Source organism: Aquarana catesbeiana, linkage group LG01 (assembly GCF_042186555.1).
Source record: "Aquarana catesbeiana isolate 2022-GZ linkage group LG01, ASM4218655v1, whole genome shotgun sequence".
Lineage (NCBI taxonomy): Eukaryota > Metazoa > Chordata > Amphibia > Anura > Ranidae > Aquarana > Aquarana catesbeiana.
The window spans coordinates 986,464,090-986,481,945 of record NC_133324.1 but is presented as its reverse complement, the minus strand read 5'-3'; the positions used below and the strand labels follow the sequence as shown (position 1 = coordinate 986,481,945).

The window sequence follows — 17,856 nt, the reverse complement described above, 5'->3', positions numbered from 1 at the left end:
TCAGGGGAAAACCGTGGGTGAGTGTTATACGCCTATGCCCCGCCGATCCCCCGCTGATTGTGAGCAGAGGAGCGAGCCGCCGAGATACACATAGCCGAGTGTACTCGGCTAGACTCGGCTCCGCTCACAGTCACGCCCAGTCCCGCCCTATGATGGACATAACACAGGCGGGACTGGGCGTGACTGTGAGCGGAGCCGAGTCTAGCCGAGTACACTCGGCTATGATCTCGGCGGCTCTCGGCTCCGCTCACAGTCGCGCCCGTCCCGCCATTGGACCTGTGTTATGTCCATCATAGGGCGGGACTGGGCGTGACTGTGAATGGAGCCGAGTACACTCGGCTATGTGTATTTCGGCGGCTGTGTGTCCATCATAGGGCGGGACTGGGCGGGACTGCGAGAGGAGCCGAGAGCGGCTGAGAGCCACCGAGAGCCACCAAGCGCCACCGAGGTACACAGGACATCCGACTCTGGATCTCGGAGGCGCCATTTTAGAACTGGAAGGCTACACTGACAAGTCTGCAAATGACACTGGGGCAAGGCTGCAATGACAAGGCTGCAATGACACTGGATAAGGCTGCAGATGGACACTGATGAGGCTGCATGGATGGGCATTTAAATGTAAGTTTTTTTTCCTTAAACTTCCCTCCTAAAAGTTTTTTTCCTTAAAATTCCCTCCTAAACTTGGGGTGCGTGTTATACGTCGATAAATCAGGTAATAACTGTGGCATCCACAACATTTTAATTAAGTTGCATCTCCCGGCGTCCAATAAAGGAGGGCGCCGTCAGATTTCAGTTTTCTTTTTGAACTTAACCAGAAGCGGGGATATGTTGTTATTAATATACTTATTTGGATCTCTTGTTATATGTATACCTAGGTATTTCATAGTCTCAACTACATCCACTTGGGGAGTTTCTGAAAATGTTAGGTTCCTGATGGGGTCCACTGGCATAAGTGCTGATTTCTCCCAGTTTATGGCTAATCCAGAGAGTCTTCCAAATTCTCTGAAAATACTCATCGCCTGCCTAAGTGATTGCTCTATATCTCCCAAGAAAAGGAGGACATCATCTGCATATAATGCGATTCTCTCCTCACCTGTCGCTCTCCTGATTCCTTCCATATTTGTACTTGCTCTTATTGCAATAGCCAATGGCTCCATTGCAAGTGCAAAGAGCAGGGGTTACCATGGACACCCCTGTCTTGTCCCTCTCTCCAATAGGATCTTACCTGAGTAGTCATTATTGACTCTAATTTTGGCACTAGGTCCCTTATGCAGTAATTTTATCCACCTAATGAAGGAGGGACCGAAGCCAAATTCTCCCAATATTCGCCAAATATACTCCCACTCTAAATAATTGAAGTCTTTAACCACATCTAGGGACATCACTGCCCTTGTACCCATATTCTCTGTTGGTGTAAGTTAAGGAATACCCTCCTAATGTTCATACTTGTTGACCTGCTGGGAATAAACCTCGTTTGGTCTGGGTGTATAAGTTTAGAGATGATCTTATTTAACCTGGCTGCCATTACTTTAGCTGATATCTTAGCGTCCGAGCAAAGTAGGGAAATGGGTCTATAGGACGTGGTCTCTAGCGGGTCTTTCCCCTCTTTATGCAGGACTATTATTGTTGCCTCTGTCATAGATATGGGCAGTTTCCCCTCCACGTCTACCCAGTTCAGCACTTTAAGGAGCTCCGGGAGCATTACTTCCCCATAATATTTATAGATTTCTACAGGGAGGCCGTCTGGTCCGGGGGATTTCTGATTAGCCATCTCCGCCACAGCTATCTGTATTTCCTCCAGTGTTATCGGGGCTTCTATTCCCTCTTTATACTCTTCTGTTAGGGACGGTATCTCTATTTTCCCCAAAATATTGTCCAACTCCTCTCCTCCTGCGGTCCCCTGTGACCTGTACAAATTCTCCTGGCTGGGGTGCTCATCCCCTCTTCGCCTTGCTGACATATCCACTTTTCAGTTAACCAACACAGTTTTTATTTTTAAAGATGATTTTTAGCCTTATGCCGCGTACACACGAGTGGACTTTACGGCAGACTTGGTCCGGCGGACTTTTCGACAGACTTTCCGACAGAACGGACTTGCCTACACAACGGACTTGCCTTTGGAGCCTTATATTTCCTGCTGATTGTGGCTACTTGGAGGAGAGTGGGATTACTACATATTCCTGTGCTCTACCATCCATATCTGTCAAGGTGCTTCGATTATTGGTGTGCAATCACTGACAAATCTGAACGATTCATGGGGCAAATGTCCTAGTGAATCCACGCTGCGTACACATGACCGGTTTTGTCGTCGGAATAAGCTCCGAAGGTTTTTCCGTCTGATCTCAGACGGAATTCCATTCAAGCGGTCTTGCCTACACACGATGCTTCAGAGCATGCGTCGTTTTTGGTCCGTCGGAACCCGATAGGAATTGGTTCCGTCGGAAATATTTAGAACATGTTCCATTTCTAGGTCCGTCAAAATTTTCGAAAAAAAAAAAGTCCGATGAGGCCTACACACAATCGGAATAGATGATGAAAAGCTTCCGTCTGACTTTTTCTGTCGGACATCCCGCTCGTGAATACGTGGCTTCATGGTATTGGTGGTGGTTTTCTGTTTCACCTTTCATGAACTTTAAATGGTGGTTTGAAAATTGAAGTTTGGTTCAGCAAGATTCATACATCTTTATTATATACATCTATCAACACTATTTATCACAGATTGGACTTCTTCTGCTTGTTTTGGCTTTACAGTATATTTTTTATATTTTTTTTTTTTGAATTTTTGAAGTGCAATTTCAGCTTTTCACTTTGTTTTTCTCACTCCTGTGGCTACTTTGTATCTTTGCATTTTTACCATTGCAATTTTTGAACTTTTACATTTTGGTTATTCATTGCACTAATATTGTCACTTATTGTCTGTATCACTATGGGTTTTTATTCGTTTTAAAATACCTAAGATTTTCATTTGTTTTCATTTTCAAATGTCATTAGCGCTGCACCATGATTTTTATATTTATACCTTTTGTCAATTGTCATTTGCACACACGAGCGGACTTTACGGCAGACTTGGTCCGGCGGACTTTTCGACAGACTTTCCGACAGAACGGACTTGCCTACACACGATCAACCAAAGTCCGACGGATTCGTACGTGATGACGTACGACCGGACTAAAACAAGGAAGTTCATAGCCAGTAGCCAATAGCTGCCCTAGGGTAGGATTTTGTCCGTCGCACTAGCATACAGACGAGCGGACTTTTCGAGTCCGTCGGAAAGATTTGAAACATGTTTCATTTCTAGGTCCGTCGAACTTTTGGGGAAAAAAAGTCCCCTGGAGCCCACACACGATCGAATTGTCCAATGGACTCCGGTCCGCCAGACCAAGTCTGTCGTAAAGTCTGCTCGTGTGTACGCGGCATTAGAAGTGCTTTTGGGGAGGCCTAATATCAAAGGGGACTTCTCCCAACCCCTAACTCAGGTCGAAGGCAATCGAACAAGTAACAAGTAATAAAGAGTTGTGGATGAGGGAGGTATCTGGGGGCTTATTCTGGGCTTGTATTTACAAGGGTCAGCAAGATGTATCCAATGCATCTGATTTATCAAATATATTGCGATATTGCACTGCAATGCAGTTCTCTGTATGCAAGTATGCTAGTATTTTACATAACAGTCTCTGTATAGAGTATATGCAATATAAGATATGCAATCTGCAGTATGCAGTGTACAATGTGCAGGTTCGTTACTCACGCAACCTTTTCAGGCTCAGACGGAACTGCCTTGATCCTGGATACCAGGCTTGTGGTGTAGTCAAGACACACACAGGTTCAATCAAAAAGTTACTGCATCCACGGTCGTGTTCCCTAAGAGAAAACAACAAAAGTTTTCTGGCGTTTGCAGGTATCTCGTGGGCCTCTCTGGTGTCTCGCGGCTCCATTCAGCTGCCTTACGCCACTATGAAACTCTCCCTGCACATCCGTTTCCGTCCTCCGTGGCCTTGCCGGCCTCCGTAGTTCTTCCTCTGCTACCCTCTACTGATTTGGGCGGTCTCGGGCTGACGGACAGCCAGGCAGGAACGGCTAAGAGCAGGCTTACGGTGCCGCCTAGTATCCCCTGTCAGGGATCAGCATGGAGCAGACTACGGCAGGCATAGGGCTGAAGGAGACACACACTCTCACTCCTCGCGTCTTATTCCACCTCTCCATCTGGTCACGCCCCCTTACCAAATCCTTTGAAGTAGTGTAACCCTTTTTAATTTGAATTGTATTCTAGTATTAAACAGTATCACACTAGGGCAGCTTTGTGCTCTCTTTTCTTTGTATGTTCCGGTTGTGGAGCCAGTCACACGCTGTCTCGATGCTTCAAACAGGAAAAAGGCCATCCCAGCGATGCTACAAGTGGGACGACTCCAGTGATGGTGGAAAGGACGCTTCCTTTCCTAAATAGGTACCTGGACCGTACGGCTGCCCGGCTTCTGGAGTTGGGTTTTACTGAGGGTTTTCGGGTTCCGTGTTCAATGGAGAGTATTTCTCCTGTTTCAAAAAATTTGCATTCTGCGCTGCTTCATCCTTTGGTGGTTCCGTAAAGACTACATAAGGAAGTGGCACTGGGGCGCATGTGTGGCCCCTTCCCTCTTCCCCCCGCTGGCAGATTTGGTGGTTTCTCCGTTGGGGGTGGTCCCCAAAAAAGAGCCATAGAAATTTTGCTTAATACATCACCTTTCTTTCCCTAAAGGTGGCTCGGTTAATTATGCGATTGACCCAGCTCCGTGTCTTATACTTCTTTTGATGCTGCAGTTTTTGGGGTACGGCATTACGGAAGAGGCGCGCTCATGGGCAAAACTGATGTGGAGTCTGATTTTCGGCTGTTGACGGTCCACCCACACAGCTTTTATCTCCTGGAGTGTCATTGGCTGGACACTTTTTTTTTTATCACAATCAAAGTTTATTGAGAGCAAATTCAATATACATGTTATATTATGATAAACATCTGTTTAAGCATGTAACATTATGTCAGCGAACAACTAGGCATTGCAAATATATTCTGAAAATTGAGTTTCAAAAATAATATTTCAAGTATTCTGGAAATAGGGTACAAGGGAAAAGGGAAGAGGGGGATGGAAAAAAAAAAGGGGGGGGGGAGGGTTTAAGGATGAGCAGGTAGCAATATGATACCATTTAGGATTGGTGTTGTTGGCTTATAATACATATGCATATAAATGAGTATTCTGAAACAGATAGTAAATGATAGCATCATTCAAGTTAAAAGTTCTTGGCAATTGAACCAGGGTTTCTTAGTTCGGGGTGGTTGCTGTTTTAAATTTGTCCGATAATGTAAACAGATACCAGGGTTGCCACATCTTGTTAAAGTTGGTGTTGTTTTCTTTTTTCATAGCTAAAATTTCTTCCATCTTATAGGTATACTGTACTTTGTCAAACCAATCTTTAGCTCCTGGAGTATGTGTAGATTTCCAGTGTAATGGAATTAGGGTTTTAGCTGCGTTTAAGAGATGTCTGGTGAAGGACTTTTTGTACTTGCTCAGTGTATATGTGTTGACGTGAATCAGGCAGGCAGCGGCATTTAGGTTTATTTTGGTCTCAGTAATGTATTTTATCCAGCGTATTATTTTTCCCCAATACTCTTGGATTGGGGGACATGTCCACCATATGTGCATAAATGAGCCTGTTTTTGTTCCACATCTCCAGCATGTGTCTGAGGTTGTGGGGAACCACCTCCTGGCCTTTTGTGGTGTCACATACCATTGGGTTAATATTTTATATGATATTTGGCTGGACACTTTTTATGTGGACTGATCTCTTGCTCTCTGTTTGAGACCTTCAGTTCATTTGTGGAATGGGTGGTGTGGGACATGTCTGGCATCAATTTCGTTATTCACTACCTTGACGATTTTTTAAGCATAAGCCCCCCTTCCTCTGGGTTATGTGGTATCTTACTGGCTACTCTTCAACATATTGTAGAACGCTTTGGGATACAGCTGGCACCAGACAAGACTATCGGCCCTGTGGTTGAACTTCGTTTTTTGGGGATCGTCATTGATTCCCAGGCTATGGAATGCAGGTTGCCTGATGATAAGTTGTTTTTTCTGTGACTTTCCTTCCTGTTTGTTTTATTTTATTCTCTATGTTGCCGTATTTTTCTTTTCAGATGATGAGGCTGGTCTCGTCTGGATCATGAGCGATTCTTTTGTTTTTTGGGGGGTAAATAGGCGGATGTTCGGCCGTCAGTTAGGTGTCCCCCGGGAGGTGACCATGGCCTGTTGGATTGGGGTCCCGGGTATATTTTGGAGGGGCCCCGGACGTGGTGGTATTGCACGTCCGGGGTAACAATTTAGGAGTTCGGTCTATGAGGCATTTGGCTCGGGACATTAAAATTGATGTCCTTCTCATCTGCACAGATTTTCCCCATACCCTCATCGTGTGGTCTGACATCGTCGGCCGTACTACTTGGCGCTGGGCTAGGTCAGTGAAGAAGGTCAACAAGGACCTTATTAAGGTTAACAAGGAGGTGGGAAGATTTATCACACGTAATGGTGGCTTTGTGGTCAGACACCGGGATATGGAAGTTGACACTAGTCGGTACTTGAGGGGGGATGGTGTACATCTCAATACTGTAGGCATTGATTTTTGGTTTCTACGCCTGCAGGATAGAATCCAATGAGCTCTGCATTTTTTGGGGCGCCCACAGGTGTAAGGCTTTACACCTGTGTGCTGTGGCGGTTGGGATCTTTGGAGGCCGTCAAAAATGAATACTGATATGGCATAGTGGGGAACCATCTATGGTATGGGGTCCTCGGTAAGATGCCAGTTAACCAAGGTTTAACTGGGTATTTGGCATATGGGTATCAGCGTTGGAAGGCGGAGAGTTGGTATAGTCCTCGACTCGGTGTGTTGCGACTGGGGACCTTGTGTGGTCACGCTGATACTAAAATCGATTTGGGGTCTTTTCAGTGCCTTCAAAGATCAGCAACATGGTTTAATAGATATACAGTATGTGAGATTATTGTTTGTAAATACAATCTTTATGGGTATTGTTAATAAATGGCCAGTACGGTATGGTTATTTAACTGCTTACCGACCGCCGCATGTACTTATACGTCAGCAGAATGGCACGGCCAATGGGCGTACCTGTACGTCCCTTTGAATTTGCCACCGTGCCATCGCGTGCGCGCCGCCGTGAGCTCCGTGAGATATCTGCGAACGTCTCACGGAGAGGAAGAACGGGAGGATGCTAATGTAAACAAGCATCTCCCCGTTCTACCTAGTGTCACTGTCACTGATCATAGCTCTCTGTGATCGGGAGCAGTGATCAGTGATGTGTCACTCACAGCCCCTCCCCCCCACAGTTAGAATCACTCCCTAGGACACACTTAACCCCTCCCTAGCTCCCTAGTGGTTAACCCCTTCACCGCCAGTGTCATTTTTACAGTAATCAATGCAATTTTATAGCACTGATCGCTGTAAAAATGACAATGGTCCCAAAAATGTGTCAAAATTGTCCGATGTGTCCGCCATAATGTCGCAGTCATGATAAATCCCAGATCGCCGCCATTACTAGTAAAAAAAAAAATATTAATAAAAATGCCATAAATCTATCCCCTATTTTGTAGACGCTATAACTTTTGCGCAAACCAATCAATAAACGCTTATTGCAATTTTTTTTTACCAGAAATATGTAGAAGAATACGTATCGGCCTAAACTGAGAAAAAAAAATGTTTTTTTTATATATTTTTGGGGGATATTTATTATAGCAAAAAGTAAAAAATAATGAGTTTTCTTTTCAAAATTGGCGCTATTTTTTTGCTTGTAGCGCAAAAAATAAAAACCGCAGAGGTGATCAAATACCAGCAAAAAGAAAGTTCTATCTGTGGGAAAAAAAGGACGTCAATTTTTTTTGGAAGCCACGTTGCACGACTGCGCAATTGTCAGTTAAAGCGACGCAGTGCCAAATCGCAAAAAGTGCTCTGGTCTTTGGGCAGCCAAATGCTCCGGGGCTGAAGTGGTTAAGATGGGTACAATAAATATGTTGAAAAAGCTATTCCCCCACTCTCCTTCCTTTGCAGCGTATTATGGGAATTGTATTGTAAAGGTCCTTAAGTCCCATTCTATGATTAATGTTTCAGGCTACAAGTCCCATGATCCTCGGTGTTCTATAGGTTTTTCTGACTATAGTTCTCCCTCTGTTGACTGGAGGGGATAGTGCAACACAACATAACAGCAGATAAGTGAACGTAAAACTGATTTTAAAGTGGTTGTAAACCACGGATGTTTGAACAAAAAAACACCTGTAAGGCAATGGCATAATGTACTAGTATGCATCGTATATTAGCACGTTATGAAATACTCACCTTGGAATGAAGCCCTCCTGTGCTGTCACCACTGAGAGGACTGACATGTTCCCCCATTCTTCCTTCCGGGTTTGCACGCTCCGGCTATGTGATTGGCCAGGACCCCGCAATGATGTCACATGCCGGACCTTCAGAACACATGCACCGGTGATGTAACTGGCTGCACCTTTAGGAGATATTCATTGAACCTACAGGTAAGACTTATTATATGCTTACCTGTAGGTAAAAATGGCCAAGCATGGGTTTACTACAGCTTTAAAGAAGGAAATACCTCCTCCATGTTTATGTAGTCCAGCATGGGGGTACACCCTTGTTGTTGGTCTCCAGGATACTTGGCACTGCTGCAAACTGGGGGCTCCTCTGTTCATAAATGAATGCTAGGATGGGGTCGGTGGGGTTGGTTTCCCTGAGAACAAAGCACAGCCAACGTTTGACACATTTCACTGACAGCATAATGACCACACACACTGCAACCATATGTAGCCATGCCTCCTTAGGGGTTTGCTGTGTGTAGTGGTCTTTGGGTGTCTTCCCATCATAACCCTATGGAGATACTCTTGATGAAAGCAAGAATTGGTCTTGCTGTAAAAAATTGCAATGATATGCACCTGTCATGCAGGTATGTATGTAAATCAGCGCTCTGGTTTCAGAATGAAGAGCGCCTTGCCCACCATGGCTGAAGAACGGCACTGGACTGAGCTGACATCTCCCGAGCACCGCAGTGGAGCCCTGGGTGGCCGGGGATGAGGGTGGGGTGGAGTCAGGTCAGGGGGACCCGGGCTGTCAATCACAGGTGGGCACACTGGGACACTGGCAGAGGACTGAGCAGACCTGACTGTAAACACCAGGCACATGTACACCTCCCGCAGGTGCATGCACCCCCCCATCACATATACCCCCCGTCCCATGCACACCCCCCGCAGGCACATGTACACCTCCCGCAGGTGCATGCACCCCCCCATCACATATACCCCCTGTCCCATGCACACCCCCCGCAGGCACATGTACACCTCCCGCAGGTATATGCACCCCCAGTAACATATACCCCCCAGTCACAGGCACACACCCCATAGGCACATGTTTACCTCCCACAGGCACATGTACACCCCCGCAGGCACATGCACACCCCCACAGGCACATGCACACAACCCGCAGGCACATGCACACCTCTCGCAGGCACATGCACACCCCCCCGCAGGCACATGTACACCTCGCCGCAGGCACATGCACACCCCCCTTAAGGCACATGCACACACCCCCAGTCACATGCAAACCCTCCCTAGTCACATGCACCCCCCCAGCCCATGTACTGCACACATAGCAAGGCTCTGTCCCCTTACAGCTCAGTCAGCGCATCCTCAGCTCAGCAGTCAGTCGGCTGCACACAGACAGAGAACTGGAATTGGCTCCGCCTCCACCACAGAAGGGCTGGAAGGAGGGTGGACTCGGCGATCCTGCTGGGGTCCCAGCTGCGCCATTGCACAAAATATCGTCTCAAGGGATGGATGGGATTTGCTAGCGGGGCGGGGCAGGGCAGTCGTCAGTCTGTGTGTGTGTCTCTGCCAGCTGTTACAGTGGAGTTTTAATGACAGGAGTGGAGACTGGGCAGTGCTCTGGTGGGGAGTGGTGTTACAGAGCAGAGAGGAGGCGGACTGACTGTATGCTAAATAAGGAGGCATGAAGCTCTGCTGACTGTACTGGGACTGATGTATGAGGATAGACACAGGTGGCTCTTTAGGCAAACTAGGTGGCCGCGAGGCCCCGGAGAGGGCGAGGCCTTAGGCGGCCACCTAATTTGCCTAATTCGCCTCTTCTGATGAATGGGATGTACAGGAATGATTTGCATGCTCTGCCCACCATCATGAAATGAGGATCAATCCCCTTTCTTGTAAATGTTCTAAGAAGCCATTACTCGGCTATTAAATAGCTGAGAACATTTTGTATCATTCTTCATGTCATTGTACAATGTGACATTACGAGGCCATTCATTTGTCATTCTCTCTTTTTACAGCAGAAGCCAGGGCCCTCCGGGGCCCCAGTGAAGTCACTGTTCGTCATGGAGAGGATTTATCTGTGACCTGTTATTACGATGACGGCTTTGAATCTTATGTGAAGTATTGGTGTAAAGGAGCCTACTGGAAAACCTGTAACATCCTCATCAAATCAACTGATTGGTCCAAGAACCAATACTCCATGGAGGACAACCCTTCATGGGGCAGGTTTACCATCACCAAAAGACGAATGAGACCGGAAGATGCTGACACGTACCACTGCGGGATCGAACGAAACTGGAGCGATAACATGCACGCCGTGATGGTGACCGTCCTCCCAGGTAATGTCCACCTCCTTGTTAGTTGGGTTTTATTGTCACAATGATTTCACGTAACGACACCCCACCACATTCACAGAGCAGACTGATGTTTGATTCGAGGGGAACTCCAACCACAGTGTTTTGGAAGGTTTTATGGATTTATTTGGTTTCCATTGTGTGTTGAAGAAATTAAATTCTTCTAAAACGGGTCTCAGATAATAATAATAATAATAGATCATACATGGAGGACAATGGTGAGGGAGAGGAATGAATACGATAAGAAGAGGAATCCACAGACCTATCATGACTATTGGTAGAATATATCGGTAAACATTGATATAAATACTATTTATACAGTGCCTTGAAAAAGTATTTTGTCATGTTACAAACAAAAACAAAAATATATTTTATTGGGATTTTATGTAATAGACCGACACAAAATGGCACATAATTGTGAAGAGGAAGGAAAATGATAAATGATACAAATAAATATGTGAAAAGTGTGGGGGAGGCATTTGTATTCAGCCCCCTTTACTCTGATACCCCTAACTAAAATGTAGTGGAACCAATCGCCTTCAGCAGTCACCTAATTAGTAGATAGTGTCCACCTGTGTGTCATTTAATCTCAGTATAAATACAGCTGTTCTGTGAAGCCCTCAGAGGTTTGCTACTTAGTAAAAAAACAGCATCATGAAGGCCAGGGAACACACCAGACAGGTCAGGGATAAAGTTGTGGAGAAGTATAAAGCAGGGTTAGGTTATAAAAAAATCTCCCAAGCTTTGATCATCTCACGGAGCTCTGTTCAATCCATCATCGGAAAATGGAAAGAGTATGGCACAACTGCAAACCTACCAAGACATGGCCGTCCACCTAAACTGACCGGCCGGGCAAGGAGAGCATTCATCAGAGAAGCAGCCAAGAGGTCCATGGTAACTCTGGAGGAGCTGCAGAGATCCACAGCTCAGGTGGGAGAATCTGTCCACAGGACAACTATTAGTTGTGTTCTCCACAAATCTGCCCTTTATGGAAGAGTGACAAGAAGAAAGACATTGGTGAAAGAAAGTCATAAGAAGTCCTGTTTGTAGTTTGTGAGAAGCCATGTGGAGGACACAGCAAACATGTGGAAGAAGGTGATCTGGTCAGATGAGACCAAAATTCAACTTTATGGCCTAAAAGCAAAACACTATGTGTGGGGAAAACTAACACTGCACATCACCTTGAACACACCATCCCCACCGTGAAACATGGTGGTGGCAGCATCATGTGGTGGGGATGCTTTTCTTCAGCAGGGACAGGGAAGCTGGTCAGAGATGATGGGAAGATGGATGGAGACAAATACAGGACAATCTTAGAAGAAAACCTGTTAGAGTCTAAAAAAGACTTGAGACTGGGGCGGAGGTTCACCTTCCAGCAGGACAACGACCTGAAACATCCAGCCAGAGCTACAATGGAATGGTTTAGATCAAAGCATATTCATGTGTTAGAATGGCCCAGTCACAGTCCAGACCTAAATCACATTGAGAATCTGTGGCAAGACTTGAAAATTGCTGTTCACAGACGCTCTCCATCCAATCTGACAGAGCTTGAGATATTCTACAAAGAAGAATGGGCAGAAATGTCCTCTCTAGATGTGCAAAGCTGGTAGAGACATCCCCAAAAAGACTTGTAGAGAAAGGGGGTTCTACAAAGTATTGACTCCGGGGGTCGCCATACAAATGCCCCTCCCCCCACACTTTTCACATATTTATTTGTATCATTTATCATTTTCCTTCCACTTCACAATTATGTGACACTTTGTGTTGGTCTATCACATAAAATCCCAATAAAATACATTTACGTTTTTGGCTGTAACATGAGAAAATGTGGGAAATTTCAAGGGGTATGAATACTTTTTCAAGGCACTGTAGAAGGTATTGGTGATCATTGGTGTAAATAACAATAGTGATGAGAAATCACACTTTTGAGGTCTGTGAAATGCCACTCATCATCACAGGAAACCACGGGGCAGCTCGGCACAGACAACACAAAATTAGTTCAAAAACGCATAAAAGATTGCTTTCTTTTGTCTTTTTTGCCCATTTTTGGGTTTTGCCTTTAGCCTGCTATGTATTTCCAGCTTTTAAATCTCATAATGTATTGTTGTCATTTCCTTGACATTCTGCATGTTTAAAACATTCAATACATGGAAAAGAAACCACGTAGAATCTGTGAGCGTGGACACACGGTGCTGACTAGGGATGGGCTGTCTGTTCGGGTCGAACGTAAGTTCCACTCAAACATCGGCTGTTCGCCCGTTCACTGAACAGCGAACAATTTGGGGTGTTCACGGCGAATTTGAAAGCCACGGAACACCCTTTAAAAGTCTATGGGAGAAATCAAAAGTGCTAATTTTAAAGGCTTATATGCATGGTATTGTCATAAAAAGTGTTTGTGGACCCGGGTCCTACCCCAGGGGACATGGATCAATGCAAAAAAAAGTTTTAAAAACATCTGTTTTTTCAGGAGCAGTGATTTTAATAATGCTTAAAGTCAAACAATAAAAGTGTAATTTAACTTTAAATTTCGTACCTGGGGGGTGTCTATAGTATGACTGTAAAGGGGTGCATGTTTCCCGCGTTTAGAACAGTCTGACAGCAAAATGACATTTCAAAGGAAAAAAAAAGTCATTTAACCACTTGCTTACTGGGCACTTAAACCCCCCTCCTGTCCAGACCAATTTTCAGCTTTCAGTGCTCTCACACTTTGAATGACAATTACTCAGTCATGCAATACTCTACCCAAATGATTTTTTTGTCCTTTTTTCCATACAAATAGAGCTTTCTTTTGGTGGTATTTGATCACCTCTGGGTTTTTTTTTTTTTTTGCGCTATAAATGAAAAAAGACCAAAAATTTTGAAAAAAAACGAATTTTTCTTAATTTCTGTGATAAAATTTTGCAAATTGTTAATTTTTCTTCATAAATTTTGCCCACAATTTATACTGCTACATATCTTTGGTAAAAATAACCCAAAATTTGTGGAAATTATTTGGTCTGTTTGAAAGTTTTAGAGTCTACAAGCTATGGTGCAAATCATAAAAAATGTATCACATCTGATTTACTGGTGGCCTATCTCATTTCTTGAGACCCTAACAAGCCAGGAAAGTACAAATGCCCCCCAAATGACCCCTTTTTGGAAAGTAGACATTTCAAGGTATTTAGTAAGAGGCATGGTGAGTTATTTAAAGTTGTAATTTTTTCCCACAATTCTTTGCAATATTAAGATTTTTATTTTTTTATTTTTATTTTTTCACAAAATTGTCATTGTAATAGCTTATTTCTCTCACATGGCATGTGCATACCACAAATGACACCCCAAAACACATTCTGCTACTCCTCCTGAGTATAACGATACCACATGTGTGGGATTTTTTCACTGCCTGGGCACATACAGAGGCCCAACATGCAGGGAGCACCATCAGGTGTTCTAGGAGCATAAATTACACATCTCATTTCTCAACCACCTATTACACTTTTGAAGGCCCTGGAGCACCAGGACAATGGAAACACCCACAAAATGACCCCATTTTGGAAAGCTAACACCCCAATGTATAATCTATGAGGCCTAATGAGTCTTTTGAACGGTTCATTTTTTTCCAGAAGTTTTTGGAAAATGTGGAAAAAAATGAAAACGCATTTTTTTTTACACAAAGTTGTAAGTTTATAAGATATTTCCAACACATAGCATTTAGATAGCAAAAATGACACCCCAAAATACATTCTGCTACTCCTCCTGAGTATTACAATACCACATGTGTGGGACTTTTTCACTGCTTGGCCACATACAGAGGCCCAACATGCAGGGAGCACCATCAGGTGTTCTAGGAGCAAAAATTACACATCTCATTTCTCAACCACCTATTACACTTTTGAAGGCCCTGGAGCACCAGGACAATGGAAACACCCACAAAATGACCCCATTTTGGAAAGCTAACACCCCAACGTATAATCTATGAGGCATAATGAGACTTTTGAATGGTTCATTTTTTTCCAGAAGTTTTTGGAAAATGTGGAAAAAAATGAAAACGCATTTTTTTTACACAAAGTTGTAGGTTTATAAGATATTTCCAACACATAGCATTTAGATAGCAAAAATGACACCCCAAAATACATTCTGCTACTCCTCCTGAGTATTACAATACCACATGTGTCGAACTTTTACACTGGCTGGCCACATACAGAGGCCCAACATGCAGGGAGCACCATCAGGTGTTCTAGGAGCAAAAATTACACATCTCGTTTCTCAACCACCTATTACACTTTTGAAGGCCCTGGAGCATCAGGACAATAGAAACACCCACAAAATGACCCCATTTTGGAAAGCTAACACCCCAACGTATAATCTATGAGGCATAATGAGACTTTTGAATGGTTCATTTTTTTCCAGAAGTTTTTGGAAAATGTGGAAAAAAATGAAAACGCATTTTTTTTACACAAAGTTGTCAGTTTATAAGATATTTCCAACACATAGCATTTATATAGCAAACATGAAACCCCAAAATACATTCTGCTACTCCTCCTGAGTATGGCAATACCACATGTGTCAGACTTCTACACAGCCTGACCACATACAGAGATCCAACATGCAAGGAACACCGTCAGGTGTTCCAGGAACACATAGCATGCACATACCAAGAATTACACCCCAAAATACATTATGCTGAGCAAAGTGTAAACAAAAGATTACCTGTGGTTGTAGTAGCGCAGTTGTACACAGGAGGATAGCACTGGTCCAGGCAGCAGGCAGGGACTTGGTCAGCAACGGCAAACACAATTGTCCAGGCAGCAGGCAGGGATACTGTCCATATACAGTCCAGGGTTAGTGCAGGCAGAGATATTGTCAGAAGTGCCATAAATATTGGTCCTGGTAGTAGGCAGGTCCATGTGGTGTGGTCAGTGCGACAGGCAGGGACATAATGGCAGTAAGTCCTACAGGCAGCAGTGGGGCCTCATTCAGGACAGAATGGGGACAGGGGTAGAGGCTTCTCCCACCCAAATCTCTTTGAAGCCTCCGAGTCTCCAGACCCTAATCTAGGAATGAGAAAACAAAAAAAATTGTTTTCTTCATCCAGAAAAACAATTCTGGAGCCCCTCACATATGTGAGACCCTTGTGTTGAATCCCACTAGTCCAGTTGCAGGGTACAAGATCAGTCCAAGAGGCAGGCAAATATCATGGTCAAACAGTCCAAGGTCAGTTCCAGATCAGGCAGAGGTATGTACAGAATCGTTAGGCAGAAGCATGGTCGAATAACAGTCCAGGGTCAGTTCCAGATCAGGCAGCGTTATGTTCAGAATCGTTAGGCAGAAGCATGGTCGAAATAACAGTCCAGGGTCAGTTCCAGATCAGGCAGCGGTATGTACAGAATCGGCAGGCAGAAGCGTGGTCGAATAACAAGCCAGGGTCATTTACAGAGCAGGTAGTGGCATAAGGGGTGTGAAGGTGTGTGAAGACAGGAACTGAGGATTATGTTACCATACTTCACTAATAATTTAGTGAAGTATGGTAACGGCGAAAGCATTCACTTATGCAGAGGCCTGGTTCGGAAGGGCATTGGGCACAGTAATAAGATGTATCTCTTCTGATTCCTGCTCTGGTACACACCTTACATCTTTTTTGACGTCGTTGGCCTGTTGGTCTGGAAGGGAGTCTATCTGGAAAGTGGCGCTCGGAGAGTCGACTAAGAACATCTGATCGGATGGTTTCTGGGGGGCCGTTCGGGAATATTAGGGCAGTGTAAATTTCCTCTTGGTAGCCAAGGAAGCGTTTGGGGTTTTGGGTGGAGTTACGGTAAATTACATATGAGTTGTATATGGCCAATTGAAAAAAATAAATTGCGACTTTCTTATACCAATGGTATGTCCGTCTTGTGGCAAGGTATGGTTCCATCATTTGGTCATTGAAGTCGACTCCCCCCATGTACAAATTATATTCATAAACGCATTTTGGTTTTTGAATGGGGCCATTTCTTCTAGGGATTTCTACGAAGGTATCATTGTGGATTGAAGATAACATATAGACATCTCTTCTGTCCCTCCACTTCACTGCCAAAATCTCCTTGTTCCGCAGGCTTGCCGTTTGTCCTTTCCTCAACCCCTTATTGACAAGACTTTGAGGAAAGCCCTTCCGGTTCCTTTTTATGGTTCCACATGCAGGCGTCTTCTTCCGGTGAAGGTTGTGGAACAGGGGCAGAGATGTGTAGAAGTTATCTACGTACAGGTGGTAGCCTTTTTCCAGTAGGGGGTATATCAGGTCCCAAACAATTTTCCCGCTTGATCCCAAGTAGTCCGGGCAATTAGGGGGTTGCAGCTGGGTGTCCTTCCCTTCGTACACTTTGAAGGCATACATGTACCCTGTGACTCGGTCACATAGTTTGTACACCTTCACCCCATAGCGGGCCCTTTTGCTGGGGATAAATTGCTTAATTTTAAGCCTGCCACTAAATTTAACAAGGGACTCATCCACACATATATGTTGGTCCGGGGTAAACAGCTGGGGGAATAATTCAGAAAAATAATTTAATATTGGCCGAATTTTGAAAAGCCTGTCATAATTTGGGTCATTTCGGGGAGGGCACTGGGTGTTATCATTAAAATGAAGGAACCTCATTATCATTTGATATCTGGTTCTGGGCATTACCTTGGAGAAGATTGGCATGTGGTGGATAAGGAGGGTTGACCAATAGGAATTCAAGGTGTTTTTTTTGGTGAGTCCCATAGCAAATGTGAGGCCTAAAAAAACCTTCAACTCCTCCACCGTTAGGTCTCTCCACTCATAGGGACGGGCATAATAGGACGTTGGGTTATTTAGAATAAATTGCTGTGCATAAAGGTTGCACTGGGCCACAATTGTTGATAACATGTCCTCTGTAAAAATTAAATCAAAAAAATTGATTGGAGAAAAATTTTCCGTGTCCACCTGGACTCCTGGCTGGGCAGTGAAAGGGGGAATGTTGGCTTCTCCTGAATTAGGAGAAAGCCACAAGGGATTTTGAAGGGCATAGGGAAGGCTGGCATGGGTCCTTGGCCTTTTTTGTGGAGGTACTGCGGTGCTGGTGGAAGGCACTGCGGTGCTGGTGGAAGGCAGTGCGGTGCTGGTGGAAGGCACTGCGGTGTTGGTGGAAGGCACTGCGGTGCTGGTGGATGCC

At 44.6% G+C, this 17,856-nt stretch overlaps 1 protein-coding gene across 11 annotated transcripts in view; it reads left to right on the top strand.

Annotated features, from left to right (window-relative positions):
• LOC141124036 (uncharacterized) overlaps window positions 1-17,856 on the top strand; it is a 256,951-nt gene that overhangs the window by 14,016 nt on the left and 225,079 nt on the right. For all 11 annotated transcript variants that reach the window (XM_073612120.1, XM_073612121.1, XM_073612116.1 and 8 more), the window contains exon 2: window positions 10,373-10,693. In XM_073612120.1, coding sequence (XP_073468221.1) covers window positions 10,373-10,693 — 321 coding nt within the window. The remainder of the gene's footprint in view (window positions 1-10,372; window positions 10,694-17,856) is intronic.